Source organism: Caloenas nicobarica, chromosome Z, assembly GCF_036013445.1.
Source record: "Caloenas nicobarica isolate bCalNic1 chromosome Z, bCalNic1.hap1, whole genome shotgun sequence".
NCBI classification, from domain to species: domain Eukaryota; kingdom Metazoa; phylum Chordata; class Aves; order Columbiformes; family Columbidae; genus Caloenas; species Caloenas nicobarica.
In genome coordinates this window covers 109,083,917-109,104,430 of record NC_088284.1, presented here as the reverse complement: position 1 = coordinate 109,104,430, position 20,514 = coordinate 109,083,917, and the positions used below count along the sequence as shown (strand labels likewise).

The following is a 20,514-nucleotide window of genomic DNA, read 5'->3' as shown; positions in this document are numbered from 1 at the left end:
ACAACAGACACAGGGGATCCAGCCCCTCTCCTCAGACCCCTGCCCGCCCATGCCCGCCCCCGCCAACCGCAATGCGCATGCGCATCCCGCCGGCCCGCTGGGGGGCGCGCCTTCCTTCGCCTCCTCTTCCCGCTGCTGAGCTGAGGCGTCCGAGCCGCTGCCTGACCAAAATCCACCCTCTGCGGCTACCCCCCTCGCTGCGGCAGCAGGGCGCAGGCGGGGTCCGGACAGCCCGCCCGGCGCAGGACCCCGGTCCTCTTGCGCGGCGGCGCTCGGCTCGGCGGGGCCCAAGATGTCGACCAAGAATTTCCGCGTGAGCGACGGGGACTGGATCTGTCCCGACAAGAAGTGAGCGGGGCCGGCGGGGCGGCCGGGCTGCGGGGCGGCAGCGGCCCGGGGCAGCGCCGGGGCCCGGGGAGCGGCGGCCGCCCCCCCGCTGTGCCGGGCCGGGCGGGTCCCGCTGGCGGGCCGGGCCGGGGGAGCTGCCCCGGGGGTTCCGCAGCTCCGGGCCCCTCAGCCCGCCCCGGGTCGGGCACGGCCTCAGAAACGTCGTGCTTTAATTGGGCGCAAGTTCGATTTGAAATATAAAGGCGTTTTTATTAAGTCTCGTGTGTGGGCATTTTCCAGCGTTCAGTTACCTACCGCCCCCCTTCTCTTTTTATTTTTAGGTGTGGGAATGTTAACTTTGCTAGAAGAACCAGCTGTAACAGATGTGGAAGAGGTGAGTGTCTGAGATGAAATGCCTTTTTCTCCTCTATTTCTATGGGTTTTTTTAACAAGACGGTTAACCGCTTGGTTTTTGTTTCTGTTTTCTTTCCCAGAGAAAACGACAGAAGCCAAAATGATGAAAGCAGGAGGGACTGAAATAGGAAAGACGCTCGCTGAGAAGAGCCGCGGCCTCTTCAGCGCGAACGACTGGCAGTGTAAAACGTATGGGCTGCTGAGAACCGCAGAGCATCCTCTCGGAGCCGCACAGCACGTCTGCAGTGGGATACTCAGTGTTCTCAGTGTAGATTTAGTTGTACTGGTGAGGGAGGAGCGATCAAAACTCGCAGCTGTTCCACTAGTGCTGTTTTGCTGTGAGGATTTTGGTCATTTTAGTGTGCTAGACAGCAGCTACTAAATTAACATGGCTGGTGAAAGATTTTAAAATATCGAGACTGGAGAGATTAAAGTTTATGTTTTTCTTTGATGAGCTGAGACACTTTTCAAGTTCAGAAGAAATGGGTAAATGGAAATAACGCCTTCATTGCTGGATGATACTTTACTGTTAACATTCACTAAATATTTAATAGTTTAGCACGTAGTTAAATTCTTAGATGTTCCTCCAAGCCATCAGTGGAGAATACTGAGATCTAAATTAGGAAAAGATTATTTAATAAAATCCTTTGATTTTTTGAAAGGTGCTTTCAGATTTTCTGGAGTGCTTTAAAGAATTCAGGTTTTGCTGATTGAGTAAGCTGTCTGACTAGGGAAACCTGGAATTTTAATTTTTTTTTCTGCAAACTTTGTTGTGTTTTGGTTTGCTCTGTTCCGCAGCAAGAGAAGGGCCGGTGTCCTGGGCGGCACCTGGTCCCACTGTCCGAGGAGTCCCCTCATTCAGGGTTGTTGTGTCGTTCCAAGCTAAGAGCGTCTCATGACTGTTGGCCCTGCGGTTAATCGTGTTGTGCTGGTGGCTGCAGATCACCGCCACAACTTGGCAAATACATTTTTATGATTTTTTTTTTTTTTTAAGTGTTGCCTCAACATCTAAGGTTTTTGATGTGGAATAAATTGTTTCTTATGTCCGTTTTGTTCTTCTTGCCTTTGAAGATGTGGTAACGTGAACTGGGCCAGAAGATCAGAATGTAACATGTGTAATACCCCAAAGTACGCTAAACTGGAGGAGAGGACAGGTAAGATGTAAATGGTTTTAAAATACTCTATTGTAAGAAAAAGTCTTTTTTATAAGTTGATATAATTTAATTAAAGGGGTTGTTTTTGCAGCAGAATTAGCAGTTGATGGATCTTTCACATGCACATAAATGTGTAGGTGCTTGGGCGTGATGACTTTTAGCAGCGTGTAAAGTGTGTGATGGTTTCATTGGGAAAGTCAACGAACATTCAGCTTAAACTGCCTCGATATTCAATTTCAATACTAAGACGTTTGGGAGGAATAACACAACGTTTTGTTAAATTTGAAGAGGTCGTGTGTTCGTGGCGCCCATCTGCAGAGGACTCGGCAGCTGCACGAGTGGCGCGTGGAGCCTGTGTGATTAGATTCTGATCTCTTAATGAGGCTGGAGGCTTGATCAAACTGTGACGCATTTTAATCTCCTCCCGCATTAACAATGAACTGGGCGGTAACCAGGACAGCGATATCATCCTTACAGCGCGGCCAGAACGTCTGTACTGTTACCGTTGCAAACCGGGTCAGGCAGAGAAGTTAATGCACAGAGTGTAACTCTAATGCAGTGGAAAAAAAAGCAGCATGGGGAAGAGCACAGAGCTTATTATTTGAAAGGAAAAACAATATTTTTAATATTCCTATTTAGTACTGTAAGAATATTAAAGAATAATACTTAATTCTATTTCATATAATTAATTTTTTTGACAATTAAATTATTTTTTCAAGTTCTGGTGCCCTTCAGAGTAGCTTTGCAGTTGTGTGTAGGACACCCAGCATGTTGCGCACACTTGCAGTAAATTACGAAGTTACTTGAAATTAAAGTGAGCCATTTGAGTTTGCCACTTGGGATAAAAAGGAATAGAAAGAATCTTAAGGCAAATTTTGACCATTGTACAACTCTGTGCAACTGCAGGATGCTTTTATTGCTCCCTGATAACAGATATAGAGCTGCGTGTGTTGCTCAGCACAGCTAGAATCCTGATTTTGATCTTTTTCATTCTTTTAAACACCATTGCTTCTGTGTCATTTAGGTGTCTTAATCCATTTTCTCCATTAGGTTTCTGAGGAACTATATTTAATAAACATGTGTGGGGACAACTCTTCTTCCTCTTGAGATCATGTACATTTTTATGGCTTATGTTCATAAATCCACCGAAACTTCCAGCACCTCTGTGAAAGTTTAGAATAAACTTTGTGCTTACTGTACCTGAATTGGGTGCAACTCAAGCAATTGTCTTGTTTTACCACTTTTTAAAGGATATGGAGGAGGATTTAACGAACGAGAGAACGTCGAATATATAGAACGGGAAGAGTCAGACGGGGAGTACGATGAGGTAAGGCCAGACCCAGGTTTTACTCTGGAGACACATGCTGTGCGGTGCATTTAGAGGGCACACGTTTGCGCTGGTCAGAAACACGTTGCGATGTGTCTCTCTGTGAGATGCTCAAGCGTAAAATTTTGGAACTGAAAGTGAACGTGCCTGTTGTGTCTTTTGAGGGCTAAAACTAAGAATGAGTTCAAATTAAACTGGTATAGGCTGAATTTATTAAACTTCTGAAGGAGCTGCCTTCAGGGGCACGTGCATTCTTTTCAGCCAAATGTTCAACACTATTGCATAAAGATAGACCTGTAGACACAAATATGAAGTACTGGTGTGTTCGAATTTCCATTAGCTTTGTCTGTGGGTACCAATCGTATCTCAGACAAGCTTCGCTGTTGCTGATTGGTGTTTCGTGGTACTTCCCTTTTCCTTAGAGTAATATCTTGTTTGAAACTGATGTGCGCTTATTTTCTCATCGAAGTTTTATCAAAATATACAGTTGGAAATTACTTTTGATTAAATCGTGTATTAATGGAATAAAATTTCTTAGTTTGGACGCAAAAAGAAAAAGTATAGAGGGAAGGCGGTTGGTCCTGCGTCTATCCTGAAGGAAGTGGAAGATAAGGAATCTGAAGGGGAAGATGAGGAGGATGAGGATGAAGATCTCTCCAAATATAAATTGGATGAGGTAGCATGTTTTATTTGTTATTTTTCCAGCAATTATTTTTTAATCATTACTACGATACTGTTTACTGGTAGTAGGTAAGGTTTGGTCTGTATTTTTCGCTGTCTTTGGAGCATCATCGAGGAGTAGCTGTCAGAATTACGGTGCCTGTAGCTTCTGTAAGGTGTGGGCACAAGCTCTCTTTGGTTCCAAATGCCTCCATTCAAAGATGTCTCACTTTTTGAAGCCATCAAGAATTATAAGCTTATCTGAGATCAGGATCCAAAATTCTGAGATCTATATTTGGAACCTTTTTGTGTAATTGGTAAAAATGAATGTCTGTGTTTTTATTAACTTCATGAAATAACAGAAAATGGGATTTCAGATGAGGTTTTTGCAGCCTTTTTATTAGTTTGCTTTGAACCACAAATTTTCAGTCACTCTTCACTCCTAAATTGGTGGATCTCGTTGATGCACTAACAACGATATTTTCAAAGGTTAAAAAAAGAGCACAAAATCAACCATAAAATAAGTACAAAACACTAACTGAAGAGAAAGTATTTCTTAGGTATTTTTTGTATATCTGTTTTTTCAGGATGAGGATGAAGATGATGCTGACCTTTCAAAATATAATCTTGATGCCAGTGAAGAAGAGGACGCTAATAAGAAAAAGAAATCCAATAGGCGCAGTCGCTCTAAGTCTCGATCTTCCCACTCCCGATCTTCATCGCGCTCATCCTCTCACTCAAGCTCAAGGTCTAGGTCCAGGTAAACGGGTACAGGTCAAGGGTAACGCCAGGCAAAATGTCAGTATCTAACTTCTTTATTTACTTTTTTTTCTTGATTGCCTTACAGTTTTAGTTTAATAATGTTAACAATGTTATATACAGAGTTTCCACAGGTAGTTAATGTTCCGTTCTGCCCTCTGTGGTCTTCAGCAGGAAGGCTTCATGTGTCTTGTTGCTTGTTTTAGTGAATTTAAGTTGATATTTCGGTTGAATCCTTCAAATATCTTTAAAAATATAACTTAGTTTTTATTTTTAGGCTTGTTGGCCATATGTGATTAAATGAGTGAACTGTTTTTAGCAATGTTGGGCAGAGAAGCAGAAGGTGGGAGATTGTTAAAGTAGGAGAAGATGGCAGAAAAGGGCAATGGTGATGCAGTCCAGACAGGTTCAGGGAAAGGACAGAGTGAAAAATATCCCCGAAATAAAGAGAAGAAACTTGAACTTAGTTTGATGGCAAGCGACAAAGCTCTAACTACAATGGCAATTTTGTCAGGATAACAATAAAGGTTTATATTGATCACGGGGCCACAAAAAAGGTCTACTGGGTAGATGTAAGGTCTCACATTATTATTATATTTAGTAATATATGAACAATTCAAGAAATGTTTTGTAATCAGATGATGTAAATCATGTTGTAGCTTTTTAGCTGCCGTACAGCTGAGACAAGGATGATACCGTTAGGTTTGAGACTTCAGATTGGTACTGGCTCATAGATTTATACATAAAGTTCATATACGTACAGTCCAAGTTTCTTCTAATGTTCCAAACTTTGTCGCTGCACCTCTCTGCTCTCAGCGCTGTGATCACTGCCCGAATCCTGCATACCCTTGTACTAACCACACGTCAGCCACTCTCCCTGTTTTGTCTTTTTCCCCATTGCTATTGTGCTTTTTTTCATACTGCCTCTTCTCTGAAAAATTAGATATTTGAGTGCAGTTCTCAGGTTTAGGGCTGGGAAGGTCAGAGAGGAGAGAAAAACTTCATCTGGCCATAGCTTTGTTCACTAGTGCACAGTTGCTAACAGTGAAGTACGAAGTAGCTTGTCCTGATTGAAATTTGCTGGGGATCTTTCAACTTTCTGTTGAACTTTTTGCTTCTGGCTGCAGATAATTAATTGGAAATATCACTTGCCATTTGTGGATACTTCTTTATGCTTTTTTAAAATTTTAAATATACTTTCTAGTTAATGTGTGTTCATACTGCTTTTGTTTTGCACAGTAAAATGAAAAAGACATGGTAACAATATAAACTGGGAGGTTGACAGCATGTATAATGTATTTTTCCTGAAAATATTTTTAAGAATTTGATTGCAATGCATTCTTTCTACAATGGTTACTGGAAGTCCGCTACCATTTTTACATCTCTTGTGGTTTGTGCCTTAAAGAAAATCCATTGACATGAAAAATTTGAAAACAGTTCTGACTAGTTACAAGTAGGGTTGGATATGTCTGAATTTTAGCCAAGAATTAGCTACTATTTAACTTTTAATGCAGGGGAAAGTCTTAACAAAAACTTGAAACTGCTTCCAAAATGCTCATGAGAACTTACCTGAGCAGAACTGGAGCTCGCTGGTCTTAATGCTCTTAACTACTCTGCTTTGAAAAGAAACTGATGGTTTTCAAGTTAAGGCACAAATTAAAAGATAAGACATTGATTTCGTGAAATAGTTAATAGACACACAGTTGTTTCATTTTGCCAAATAGCTGCAATCCTGTTTAACTTTTGTGCTATAGGAAAAGTAATACAAAGCTGACTCTCATAAATTTTTAATGCATCATCTTATATTTTAAAGTTTCTGTTTTAAAATGTACCACGGTGATACTGGGGGTAGGGGGACATTGTCACTTGTTTAGTGGTACTGATGCCTCGTTGTCTCTGCTGCTAACAGTGCAGTTATTCTGCTAAATACGAGGCAGACACTGGAAAGAATATCTTCGTGTTGTTTCAGGTCCCATTCAAGAAGTTCTTCCAGTTCCAGATCAAGATCTCGTTCCAGTTCCAGAGAACAGTCTAGATCTCGTGGGTCGAAATCAAGGTGAATGAGGTAGCACTCCGTGCTTGCAGAGAGAAAAAAGAGCAGAAGAACCAACCGCTTGTTGATTCCATTGTAAAATTGTGCCGGTCAAAAAACATTAACTCGTTTTTACCTCGGAAGTCAGAATTCCTGGGGTCTCTGCGTGGGGTAGTTACCACCACAGATGTATTTCTTGAGAGTGCGAGGTTGTGGTTGAAGAGTTAAGTCTGATCTAAACTAGATGAGTGGTTGCCACAGAACATCTCTTGGAAGGAAGAAGAATTTGAATGTGTGTTTGCTCACTCCAGTCATTCGTGCTGTGTTTGCCGTTTCCACTTCGGCTCCTTGATGTGGAAGAGTATTAGAAAATATACAATACTTGTGGCTTTGTGCTTAGTGATAACTTATCTGCCGTAGCTAACTTCCACTAGATAGTGCAGCCGTTGTCTTTAGAATGTGGAGGAAATGGATAAAAACATTGATAGTAAACCCTGCGAGCAGCTGACAGGAGTTGGAGCTGGCTGGTGTTTGCCGTGTGGCGGTTATGGAGCTGCGTGGGGATGTGTCACAAAACCATATGAATTCCTCGAGGTGTCCTTGCACGGGGGCCCTGTGGCAGGACTTGCCCTTTGCGGTGGAACGAAGATCTGTCCCACCTCCGCACAGGCAGAGAATCTTAAACCTGTATTCAGGAAAAGAAATGGAAGTTGGGAAGACATTTGGTAGCAGAAACGTGCTGTGGGTTGTCCCATGAGGGTCAGCGTGAGATGGAGTCCCTGCTTTTAGGAAGAGAAAAGGGTGTTTGTGTCCTCAGCAGACGCTGAGCTGGGTTCATTGCTGGTGCCCCACGACACCGGCTGCCCCAGCGTGTGGGCTTGTGAGAAACGGGGCCGCTGGGCTGGCTGCAGCGAGAGCCCTGACAGTGCTTTACCAACAGCATACACTGTGGTGGTGGGGCTGGAAATACCCAGCTTGCTGTAAAAAAAAAAAAAAAAAAAAAAAAAAAAAAAAAAAAAAAAAAAAACCACAAAAAACCACCACCAAACAAACAAACAAAAAACACCACAAAAAAACAAACCAAAAACAAACAAACAAACAAAACCAAAAAACAACAACAACAAAAAAAACCCAAACTACTGGTAGGTGGTTTTAGACATGTTTTGAATTACAGTTGAGGACTTTCTAGCTCTATTACTTTTCCCACAAGTGTTTTTGTTTTTTTTTTTTAATAACCAGAGTGATTTTTGAGTCCTTGTAAGTGAAGCTGCTTCATTTTTTTTAAATGCCAAAGTGACTGTATTCTAAGAGGGGTTTTTTAATATTTTGGTTGTGGAAGGTCTTGCTCTCTACCCAGATTTGTTTTGAGATTTGTAAATACACCTTCTGAGGGTTTTTACTATTCTGGTTAGATAAAAATCACTTGACAAATTTCCAATGTGAAATATCCATTAATGTGAAGCGAAACATTGTGAAATCTGCGTTACATCTGTGGGTTTCAAACCATTTTGCTTTGAATTTAACTACTGAGGAAGGTCCTTGCGTAGCTACTTCCCATCCCCATCTTCTGTCACTTCTTTGTCAAAATGCGTCATTCCGGAAACACTATTTAGCAAAATTTATTAAGGAAACTACCACAGCAGTGAAAGTCTTTATTGGCAGATAACTAAAAATGCTGATGTAAACAGAGTAGTGAGTGTTCATGGAAACTGTCTCTTTGTGTTCTTTCTTTGTTCTTTATTATACCAGAATTAAATCTGATTTATTTCTTAATAAAGATCCAGCTCCAGGTCCTACAGGGGGTCTTCCACCCCAAGAAAAAGATCTTACTCAAGCTCTCGTTCATCATCTTCCCCCGAGAGAAGCAAGAAGCGAAGTCGCTCTAGATCTTCTTCATCTGGTGATCGCAAAAAAAGACGATCGAGATCACGGTCACCCGAAAGGTTTGGGTTTATGTAGAATAAGAATGGGTGTATTTAAATGTGTGATGATTTTTTTTCTTTTTCTTTTTTTTTTTTAACTGAAGGACTGAGGTTCACTGGGAAAGAATTGAATCTGATCAGTTATCCTGATATTAAAAGTAGTTTTCTCCCCTCCTCTACTATTCCTACCTATTAAAACCTCTGTAATTGCCTTTTTTTTTTTTTTCCCCTCCAATGAAACCTCCTCCTGCTAGGAGCATGTCCATAGAAAGACCCAAGTCACCATTCTTACAGTGTGTGAAAGTGTTAACCTGTACCTTACTGATTTATTTTCATTAGTAAAGATTGCATTTAGAAATTGTATTCTACTTTCAGTATTAAACTTAGTTTTCAGTATTAAATTCACATTCATGAGCTTAGTTATTTCTGTATTCTACAGAATATTCTATCTACTTCTATGTTCTTAGGAGGCCCCTGTCAGAAATACTTGGCTTCCAGCTGTTGTAGGATGCAGACTACTCAAAGTGGATGCCAAAATTAATTGCAACTTACTTCTTTGCATGCTTTTCTCCGTTTATATCTTACAGACGCCGCAGATCATCATCTGGATCTTCCCATTCTGGTTCCCGTACAAGTTCTAAAAAGAAATAATGAGTAAAGCTCACATTTGAAAAAAAAAAAAAAAAAAAAATTCCAGTCAGTGCATGAGACATTTTTAAGAATTTGGTGTCTTACTTGGTCAGAAGTGCTAAATCTGCTAGTAGAGGTGCATGTCTGTCCTTGCTTTCTGGAAAACTGCAGCTTTGTTCAGTCATGAAACAAAACTTGAGGTAGCATTTTAAGCCATAAACTCCCCAGAGGAGCTGTGAAGTGCTAGTGTTGGAGTAAAGGGGTTTTTATTGTTTTTAAAGACTCAGTTACTCAACTCCTGGCTCTGACACGTGTGAGCAGGCACAGGTTGGATCTGTTCTGACACAGCTCTGCTCTTCGTGTGACAATGACAAGTATCTGAGGAATACTGGAAGAACCCATGAGCTTTCTACATCCAGCTCCGGAGCTTGTTTGGTGGAGCTCGTGTGGGACCACAAGAGATGAGCGTAGCTGTAGGGCCGACGTTACCCACTCGGCGGCCGTAGTGAGTACTTAGGTCTAAGTATTTGTTATTTTCCTGTGTTGAAGTGTAGCTGGACGCCCCTCTCTTCAGCTACGCTCAGTGCACAATAGCCGTGAAATGCCCAGGCCATGGTATGACGCTGCAGAGAGCGCGTTAGACTTGGTTCCTTGGACTGTAGAGGTGGTTTCCCGCAGTCAGGACAGTGCCCTTTCTGCAGCGGGTTCTGGCTGCGGTATCGCACGTGCAGGGACCCGGGACTCTGCGATCCTTCTAGCAAAAGGATCATTTAGGAGCTGCCCTTGAGATGCAGGAGTGTGGAACTGGCTCCTTGGAATCACGTGAAGCTTCTGCAGGCCGGCTGTAAAATGCATTGGGGGCTGACTTAAAATTTTCAAGGTATCTGATTTTTATTTATATTTTAAAATGAAAACTAATAAACTGTGTAGAAAGTTCTGACATCTTAAATGTGTTCTTCCTCAGTCATTCTTCTTCCCTTAAACATAATTTATGGCTTAAAATGCTTTATTGAATCTATTTTACTAGCAATATCCCATTAAACCCTGGTCTCTCTTGAGCTCTGTTTGGTTAAGAAGGGTTTAAGTATCTTCAGTGCCATCAAAAGGTAAGTATGTTAAGGAAAACTCTTCTTTTTAAGCAAGAAAACAGCAATATATCGCTTGATTTCAGTAGTAAAACTTCCAAACCCATATTTGACCGCTGCTTTTTTTAAATGAACTGCACAAAAACAAACGGAGCAAAATTTAAAACCTATGTTCTGCTTGCTTTTTTTTTTTTTTTTTTAAACCCTTTATTTTGGACTGGTATATAAGCAAAGTGGTTTTGGTGTAGAAATATTTTGATAATCGTTTTGCAGAAAAAAATGCTCTGCAGTTTCTTCTTTAGTGCTTTCTTTTTTATCTAATTTCCATGCTAAATGTATGTAGATTGCACAAGAGCAGGTTAGTTTGTAACTGTGCCTCTGACGGCTTCCAAGTCCAACTACTAAATTGTAAAGATCAGATCTAGACGCTATGTTGTTAGCCTTTGGTTTTCTTCTCGTGCTTTGTATTAAAATTGTTGCCGTACTTAACAGATGGAAGTTTTTAAATTTAGCACACGATAGGCTACAGGCAAAGGGAAATTAAGGTTTCATTGGGCTTAGATAAAATGTAAGGCAAACTGATTCTGTAGACAAGTGTAAATAAAAGCTGTGAGTCAACCCTGTGGCGAGTGCTTTCTCTTGAACAGAAGCAAATCTTTCTTTACAGCCTGCGTGATGGTGTTCTCTGTTACTGCAGCACAAGCAGGGCAATACCTGCTCCTACGTGCCCACACCTGTCACACATTCTCAGATTATTTCACCTCTTTCAGCACTGGAACTATTTGTGGACTAAGGCAGTAGCATGTTTAAAATGAGCTTTTACAAATCTTCAGGGTATTTTCTGCTGTCTATGTTCCATGTTGTCCTTTCAGAAAGTTTTCAGAGAAAGCAGTATGTTTAAATCAGTTTGATTTCTACATTTTCGAATGCAAAAGCAGAGCGCCTATGGTAGCGTTTGCTGGTCATAAATGACACAAAAGATCTCTTTTTACTTACTGGATCAGCAAATAAACTAGAACCAAATGTGGTCCGCATCTGATAAGACACAAAGCTGGGTTAAGCTCAGGCACTAAAAAGGTGTGTGTTGGATGGTGACGTTGTCTCCAGATGCCCTAACAGTTGATTTTTCCGTTCCACTATAAATTATTTCCCTTGGCCTCAGTGTAGCCTTTGGGGTCAGGTAAATTGCTGCCTGTAGAACTAACAGGTATTTCTGGGCAGCTTTGCCAAAGATCAGTGACGTTTGCCATGGCAAAGGAGGAAGTTTGGATGAGTTTAAGTTAATGTGCTGATCTGAGATAAATGAAATACATTTTTGAAAGCAATGGTGGTTTTGTGTAAGCATTCTGCTGCGGTAACTGAAGACTAGGAAGTGATTCTAAATAAAAACAGACTAGCCTTTAGTTTTAGGTAAATTTGGCAGCAGGGTAAAATCCACTAATGAAAAACATTTCCCTTTTTCTTCAGATAGTCAATTAGTAATAAAAAGCATGAAAATGTATGTATTGGTGCATCTTGGAACACGATGGCTTTGTGTCCATGCCAGGGAACAAGCAACCAGAGATCAGATGGTCTGTGTTGGGTCTCACTAACCCCCAAACTCAAGTGTGGTTGCAATGAGCTACTGCAGGTCAGTAGTTGCACCCAGTAATGTGCAACTTTTCCAGCCCTTTGGGTGCATTAGGCGTTTGCTGCATCTCATTCTGTTGGCTTTATGGGGGATAACGTTGCAACCTGGGCTTACATTGCTGATGAGCAGACTGATCTTAAATTATGGCATTTTAAATGCAGTAACAGCATCATCAGCCCACCTTTGGGGAGTAATTGAGCATAAATAACATTTCAAGAGTAATGAAAAATACCCGTGTTGTTGAAGACACTTGGAACCTTTGTCATTTCAGTGCAGGACTGTGAAACAGATGTTGAAACACAAATAGCAAGGTGGGCAGGGTAGCTCCGAACAGTACTGATGCGCCTTTCATCCAAGTATCGGGAAGAGCCTCTGAAAAGCAGATTTTGAGGATCGGGAGCTGAGCGCTGGGCTTGGCACTGCGGGCTGGGCTCGGACCGCGCGGGACCTGGGGATTCATTCTCCATAACCACATCTTAACTGGTGACCGTGACAATTTCATGTCGTGTTCCGTTAGAAAGGACTTGGCGCTCGAGTCCTTGTCAAGCCAGGGATCAGCTGAGCCCTGTCCCAGAGCTGCACCCACGGACGGGGACAGCGGCGGGTGGGCAGCGCCGGGTGGGGACGGGGGAAAGGGGCCAGGGCCAGCCCCGGGGGGGGGACAGGGACAGGGACAGGGACAGGGACAGGTCCAGCCCCGCTGCCGCCCGGGGGCAGCAGAGCCCGCGGACCGGCTGGGGCAGCGCCGGGGCCGGCGGGGACACCGCAGCGCGGAGCCCGCGGGAGCCGCCCCCGCGGCGGGGCACGGCCAGCGCCCCGCAGCGCTCCTGCGCCCCAGCCCCGGCCTGCGCCCCGCAGCGCTCCCGAGCCCGAGGGAGGTGACGGGCCGTGCCGGGTTCTGATGGACCGTCCCGGCTGTGACGGGCCGTGCCGGGTTCTGCCGGGCCGTGCCGGGTTCTGATGGACCGTCCCGGCTGTGACGGGCCGTGCCGGGTTCTGACGGGCCGTGCCGGGTTCTGATGGACCGACCCGGCTGTGACGGGCCGTGCCGGGTTCTGACGGGCCGTGCCGGGTTCTGCCGGACCGTGCCGGCTGTGCCGGGCCGTGCCGGGTTCCGCCGGGCCGTGCGGGCTGTGCCGGGCCGTGCCGGGCTGTGCGGTGCCGCCTCTCCGCCCCGCGCGGAGCACCGCCTCCCCCGCCCGCCCCGTCTCATAACGGCTCCTCCCGCGGCGCCCCGGCCGGCAGCGCCTCCCGAGCGGCCGCTCCTCGCCCCGCCGCCACCGCCCGGGCAGGGAGCGGCGCTCGGCGCCCCGGCAGCCCGGCGGGATGAGCCGGGGCCCGCAGTGCCCGGGCGGCCCCAACGGCAGCGAGCCCGGCGCCGTGCCGGACAACGGGACGGAGCGGGCGGCGTGCTGCGGGGCCGTGACCGTGGCGTTCCCGCTCACCTTCATGATCGTCGGCCTGGTGGGCAACATGCTGGCCCTGGTGCTGGTCGTCCGCTGCTACCGGGCCAAGGAGAACCAGCAGAAGCGATCCTTCCTGCTGTGCATCTTCTCCCTGGCGCTCACCGACCTGCTGGGGCAGCTGCTCATCAGCCCCATCGTCATCGCCGTCTACCTGGCCGACCGCTCCTGGGACACCATCGACCCCACGCACAACCTCTGCATCTTCTTTGGCTTCAACATGACGGTCTTCGGCCTCTGCCCACTCTTCATCGCCAGTGTCATGGCCGTGGAGAGGACTCTGGCCATCCGCACGCCCCACTGGTACGCCAGCCACATGAACACGCGGGTGACCACCATGGTGATGCTCGGCATCTGCCTGTTCATCTGCGCCTTCGGGCTCCTGCCCGTCATCGGCCTGGGCGAGTACACGGTGCAGTGGCCCGGGACCTGGTGCTTCGTCAGCACCAGCAACAGCCAGCTCACCAGGAACCTCGTCTTCACCTCCATCTTTGCCCTCCTGGGGCTCCTCTCGCTCGTGGTGACTGTGGTGTGCAACCTGGTCACCGTGGAGGCCATGGTGTCTCGCTGCCGGAACAAAGCGACCATGTCGCACTCCAGCAAGCAGTGGGGACGGATCACCGCAGAGACGCTCATCCAGCTCTTGGGGATCTCGTGCATCCTCTTGGTTTGCTGGGCACCGCTGCTGGTAGGTCCCTCAGCCCCCAGCGCGGGTTAACCCCAGGCCCCCTCCCTCGGGACAGGGCGGTGGCAGTGGCGGTTCGGGTTCCGCGGGGACGGTGTGGCCGTGCGTGGGCTCTGGGGAAAGCGGGGACAGGGACAGAGCCCGGGGGTGCCAGGCGTGGGGAGCTGGTAGGAGGACACGGTGGCTCCCGCCCTGCGCAGCCCATCACCAGCACCCCAAGGCTCTGAGGGTGACGGGACCGTGGTGCCACAACAGGCTCGTTCCTCATGTGGAGGGACCTGTGAGGAAATTTATCAAGGGCTTACAGCGATGGAGCCCTGTGCCCTTGGGAAACGGCCATTGACAATTTTTTATTTGCTGCCGCCTTAGAGTTAAACTTATTTCAGTGCTTTATGAGAAAAGGTGCTGCTTGTGCCTTCTGGTCTTCAGCAGGTCGCTCACTGTATCTTATTTATGGCAGCGTTCTGGGCTTGTTTCTGTTTTTTTAAAGGACCCTGGCATTTGTTTCCACTATTTTGTTATTCCTCGCTTATGCCGTTTCTTTCTTGTCAAGCTGGAGTAAACCCCTCCTCGTGGTTTACGAGTGCAGGAGGCTGAATCCACATCTCTCTGCACACTCGCGAGTCTGGTACCCTGGCTGAAAAGGGAGGCTTATTCTGTTCCCAGAGGATAGTATGGTTTTTGGAAAGTTTGTGCTTGGGATCCATAAGCAGGAAGGGGCTGAAGGTGGCTGTGGGTATTGGAAGTTATGTGAGAGGTACCTAATGGCCGGAGAAGGATTTCTCCTCTTCTGCACAGAGAACTTGAGCTCTCGTGAATGGGGCTGTGACATGAGGAATGGCCGACAAAGCTGACGGGGCTGAGGTAAAAAGAGAAAACAAATTAATTTAGTAACATTATCCTTGTAAATTAATTGAAACGCCATAAAATCTCCAAAATAACACTTCCCCAAAGTGAGAGGCTGTGAGTTAACTTTCTAGAGATCGTTAACAGCTTGCGACAAAAGTGAAATATGAAACCACAATGAAAATTCAGTGAGAATTTGCAAGCAAAGAATAATGCTCTGCCCCCGCAAGCCCTGAGGAACATTGGGTTTGATTAGTTAAACCAGGTGGCTGCCCTGTCCCATTTCTGCTGTCCCACTGACGGGCGCAGTGAAGTCCCGAGGGGAGACACCAGGATTTCTTTATTTTACTGAAGTTAACTGTTGCACGCTTGTCTGTAATTAAACAGCTGAAAAAACGGGAAGGCGTTCATTAAATGAAGGACGCGTTTGTCTCCCAGCCCGTGTTTTTGTAGCCGTTCTGTTGGGATGTGGGTTCTGCCCCGAGATGCTCCCTGGAGCAGGACCACGGAGCCATCGCGCCCAGGGGTTTAACCAGCCTTGGAGAACAGAGAGAAAACCTCCGAGATGAGGGACGCTGTTTGTGTTCCTTCAGCCCCCGCGTGCTCAGCATAACCCGTGAGGACGCAGGGACCCCTCTGGGTGCTTTGCTTCCCGTGGTGTTTTTGCAGGTTTAGCAGTCGGGAGCCGAACCGGTACGGCTGCCCGCGCTGCGCTGGACGGGTCCGCGGGAAGGGTTAATGGGGCGAGTTAATGGGCAGTGCTAATGGGATGAGTTAGCAAAGCTGAGCCCGGAGCAGAGGCTGTGCTAACACCGCGGGCACCTCCGAAAACACTGGTGGGGGAGCGCGGGGCGGTGGGACGTGAGCGGAGTCGCTGGCCGGGGGCCGGACGCTGGGGCAGGGCCGGGTGAGGAGATGCTGATCTGGACCCTCTGCACGTGTTTCGTGACCGTGTGGGGGGCTGGTCCCCGCTGGGCATCCCGGCTGGGATCCAGGGCGAATTCGCCGGCGGTGCGGCAGCGACACTTGAGGGCAGATAATTTGCGCTGTGGAGTTCTGCAAAACTTCTCCAGCTAATCAGCGTGTTCTCCGGTCTTCATATGCTGGAGATCAAGCAGCATCCTTGATTTCCTGCAGCCGCAGAAGGATTTGTATACGTAACACTTTAATGTTTTCTGTACAACTACAAAGCACAAATTAGGAAAAGTACAAACTAGAAGATTATATTTGGGAAAATGTTTGTGTTTTATGGTTTTTTTTCCCCGCTAAGTACAGTGGAAGTTCCCGGTGAACTCTTTGCAGTACAGCAGTGCTGCCCGGGGCAGCGGCACCGTGTCAGGGGGAGGGTCGCCAGCCCAAGAAACAACCCCGGAAAGTCCCTGTGAGCTACAGGCCAACCTCAGCCAGATACTGTAGAGATATCGCACAAAATGCGGCTTGTCTTTGGTCGTAAGTTTGCAAACCAGGGCAGTGGAGGTCTGATGGTGATGGAAAATTACATTCAGTGATAACAGTAACGTTTTATTTACTCTAATTTAATAAAACCAATTTTTGACTATATTAACATATGCGTTTTGAGCCAGAATTTTTATTGGCATAAATTGTGTTGTTCCACCTGATGTTGTTCCTCCAGCTTTTGCAGTCCTTCTTTTAATTCGTTTAGAAGACCGGTACAGGCCATGATAAACAACGTTTAAGGACATCAAACAATTAAAATTTCCAGTAGAGCAATTGCGGGTCCGATAAATATTCCAGTAAAGGAATATTATGTAATAAAACCAAAAATAAGCAGCAGTTGTCTGCTTGGGAAATGTATTTTATTAGCCTGGTATTTTTGTAGCTCCATGGGTTCACTAACAAAAGGAACAAGACAAGGTCTGGAAAACAAGGCTCATTGCAGAGTTCCCAAAGGAAGAGCCAGAGGAGCCCCTCTGGTTTGTCCCAGTATTCAGATTCTTTTCCCCCAGGTTGGGTCCAAGGGTTCACTAACAGAAGAACAAGAGAAGGCGGTGTAGAGCGAGCTGTGGTGGTGCCGGTGCCGGTGCCGGTGGCAGTGTCCCAACAGGCGGCGGCGGCGGGGGAAGTGGTGGGGCTGTGGTTGAGAGTCTCTTTGATGCGGTCGGGATCCGTATCTCTCCGTACTTTTAAAAAGCTCTGCCCACCGTTACTTATTTTCAGTTTTATTTAAATTAAAGGTAGTAGATTAAATCCTCAACTGCTTCTATTTAAAGAAACACAAACAATTCTGCGTTGCCATCCGAGCTGCCCTGCCTTCCGGACTCATCTCGGTCTTTCCAAGGTCAACACACGGTGAATGATCTGGCACCCAGAATGTCTCTTGGAATGGAAAAATCCTCCCCCGTAGCCTCTGCTCCTGGCCGCTCTTGCTCCGAGTGTCCCCGTGTCTGGGGACAGCAGCAGCCCAGATGTGCCGTTTCTGGGTGACGCTGTGCTCTCAGGACAGCGTTCTGTGGGAAAACCTGGCCTGGCGTTTGGCTGGCGGCTTTGTCCTGGCGCTTTCTAAAGGCCGAAGTGGAGACGTTGGGCAGGGCTGTGAATGACTGGCGGCGAGTCTCGGGCTCTTCCCTGCGCTTTCTGTTTGTTTAGCGTGTGGTACCACTGAGCTTTGCAAAGTTAGGTGTGCAGCAGAGCCATCATGCACAGGTGTCCGTCTCCTCCACATGCACAGGAGACACTTCAAAATCGTAGAATCACAGAACAGTTTGGGTTGAAGGAACCTCCCCAGGTCCCCAGCGCCCCCCCTGCCATGAGCAGGGACATCGGCACCAGCTCAGGTTGCTCAGAGCCCCGTCCAGCCTGGCCTGGGATGTCTCCAGGGATGGTTCAGCCACCGCCTCTCTGGGAACCTGGGCCAGGCTCTCACCACCCTCAGGGCCAACAATTCCTCCCCCATGTCCAGCCTGAATCTCCCTCCTTTAGTTTAAAACCATCACCCCTTGTGCTATGTGACTACCCCTAGTGAAACACAGACACACTCTCTTAACAAATATCACTTTTTCCTCCCAACTCTCCTTAGATAATGATGTTGAAGATGATCTTCACCCAGACGTCATTGGAGCACTGCAAGGGCTTCCCCCTGGACACGCAGAACCCAGACCTGCAGGAGATCTGCAGTGTCTTCCTGACGGCCGTGCGCTTGGCCTCGCTAAACCAGCTCCTGGACCCCTGGGTTTACCTGCTCTTCAGGAATTTCCTCCTGGAGAAGTTGTGCCAGTTGGCCAGCGCCATCTCCAAGTGCTCCACCAACCAGTGGAAGGAGAGGTCCATCGCTCTGACCGAGGAGAACCGGCAGACCGAGGCCTGAGGGAACACTCAGCCCTTCGTGTGGAAACGACTTCAGCCAGCGAGCGGTTTTAAATCTTACTGTGAACTGGGCTACCTGTAACATGTTTGCGTCTGCATAAATAGCTGACAATGGTGGATTTATACTGCCAAATAATTGTTTGTCCAGTGTGCCAACAATTCTTAAATACAGAAGAAGGACTTAAGTTTGTTGCTGCGTTCTGTTGTCATTGCCATTCGTAACTGAGCTGCAGAACATGACGTTTCGTGTGCCTCAAATAGAGTTTGGAGGGAATTTTCTTGCGTTAAGGTAGAAAAAATGGGTTTCCTACCAGGGGACACTTGGGACAGATTCAACAGATTAAATTACTGAAGAGATCCGCTCCTATGTATATTTTAATACTAAGATTATCTACTTCAGAGAGTCCTCCTCCCTCCTTTTTTCTGGAGGGACAAGGGAAAAGGGGGAAAAAACTCAAGAATGAAAGGAAGACAAAACTAGGAGGCTTTATCTGGATTTCAGGGGCTTAAAACTGAAAAGGTTGTGTTGTACCAACGGGGGTACATCGGTCTCTTTGGAGAACTGAAGGCGGCGCGAGTCTCGTGACACGGGGGCTCGTCCTGGTAAATGCTCATTGTGCGTGATGCTAAAATCAGCTCATCTGCCGCGGGGACGGAGCAGTGGGACAAACAGCGCGGCCGAGAAACCTAATACTTCTTTTTTTTTCTTTAAATAGCAGCCTGTGAAATAGCCGGGCATTCCAAGAATTGCTGTTTGCAAGGCAGACTACAAAACTACTTTGAGCAGATGGAGAGAGCGATAAACAGGTTGTAAGAGACAGTAAATGTGCTCCTTCCTGTAGATTAATGGCGAAGGTTTACAAAGCCAAAAAGACTGTTTTCATAGGAGTTGTTTTATTTGTAAGTGCACATGTCCAGGAATAAAATGAACATCACGTGATTTCTAAGTCATGGGGATGCCACTTGAAACTTCTTCATTACTAAAATGTCCTATAAAGTGGCCAAAATAGTACCCCCAAAAAGACAAATTTGAGAGATACGGCAGCTTTGGGAGTTTGTAAAATAAAGCAGACTGGAAGAGGGGGGTGGAAGTGTGTGCGTTAGTCAGATCTTCCCCACAAGTAACCTTCAGGTTTTATTAGAAAACTGAGTTTGGATCCATTTGTGTCGCATCTGAAGTTTATTTTTCAAAGGGCTACATTTTTTTCCGTGTTTTCTTAGCCCTTTTGTAGACGATAGCCGCCAGTGTCTCCTGTGTCACGGCCTCTTAGGTGAAATTAGATGCAAATACAATATATCTTGTATTTGTACACTGTGTGCTATGTGCCATGTAGTGTTGAATTCGGGAGTCTTAAAGGCAAATGTAATCCTGCGTCTGCTAGGAATTTCTTGCACAGAACCTTTATTTTTACTTCTTTTATTTATAAAAGTACTCAGAAACTGGCCACTCGTCTTGTTCTGCTGCATTGTCTATTTGCTTATCTTCCTATCAGTCAAACAAAAATAATTAATCTGACAGCAGAAGCCGCAGTTTACATAAATCTGATTTTATCTGGGCAGCGTTTGAGTGCAGCCTAAAAGCGAATGTCTGTCTTTAATTCAGGAGCCGGCCTAGAACCACAGAGGCACGTTGCGGAGGGGCTGCCCTTCTTGTATCAGTGCTCAGCAGCTTCTTCAACTTAATGACATTAATTCCCTTCTAGTTAGGAGCTGACTGCATCCTCTGCTCGCTTACTCATCAGCACTTTGGGAAACACAATTAAGTAAAAATTTTACTCGTTCTCTTTGAAAAAGAGCCTTGCAAGATTCATATTTTTATTTTTAAAAAGTTATTTTGGAATATAAGAAGCCTGTTCTTCTGTCCAGAGGATTGGTATTGTTCCATTTATGTACACTAGCTTTTTAAAACAAATAAGCAAAGCCAGTCACTTGTAAAATATGTCGGGATGACCTGAACAACTGAACTAAATCATTTTTTCTTGCACACAATCAGCCAAATTCGTGGTAACAAGAGAAGGGCTCAATCTGAGGTTGCTGTGGGAAGGAACCCTTGTTCGGTTCTGGAGGATCTGGACACGAGTTTGTTCTTAAGGGTCAGGGAGGTTTCACTTCAAATAATTGTGTTATGCCGTGCCTTTTCTTAGCAAAATAGGAAACTTATATTTGGAAAAAGGCAATTCTGTCCGTCTTTGGCTGTGGTGATATGAAGAAGCTACTTTAAATATCAGAAAATGGGGAAGAACGTCTAATTTTGGT

At 46.1% G+C, this 20,514-nt stretch overlaps 2 protein-coding genes across 2 annotated transcripts; both read left to right on the top strand.

Moving 5' to 3' along the window:
• The first annotated feature begins 237 nt into the window (after positions 1-237).
• Positions 238-10,928, top strand: ZRANB2 (zinc finger RANBP2-type containing 2). Its single transcript, XM_065657284.1, has 10 exons — positions 238-348; positions 669-721; positions 822-930; positions 1,813-1,895; positions 3,146-3,222; positions 3,761-3,898; positions 4,470-4,642; positions 6,611-6,697; positions 8,452-8,616; positions 9,183-10,928. The coding sequence occupies exons 1-10, from the start codon at positions 293-295 to the stop codon at positions 9,244-9,246; spliced, it is 1,005 nt and encodes a 334-aa protein (XP_065513356.1). The 5' UTR covers positions 238-292; the 3' UTR covers positions 9,247-10,928.
• Positions 10,929-13,266: 2,338 nt separating this feature from the next.
• Positions 13,267-18,259, top strand: PTGER3 (prostaglandin E receptor 3). Its single transcript, XM_065657408.1, has 2 exons — positions 13,267-14,091; positions 17,972-18,259. The coding sequence occupies exons 1-2, from the start codon at positions 13,267-13,269 to the stop codon at positions 18,257-18,259; spliced, it is 1,113 nt and encodes a 370-aa protein (XP_065513480.1).
• The last annotated feature ends 2,255 nt before the right edge of the window (positions 18,260-20,514 follow it).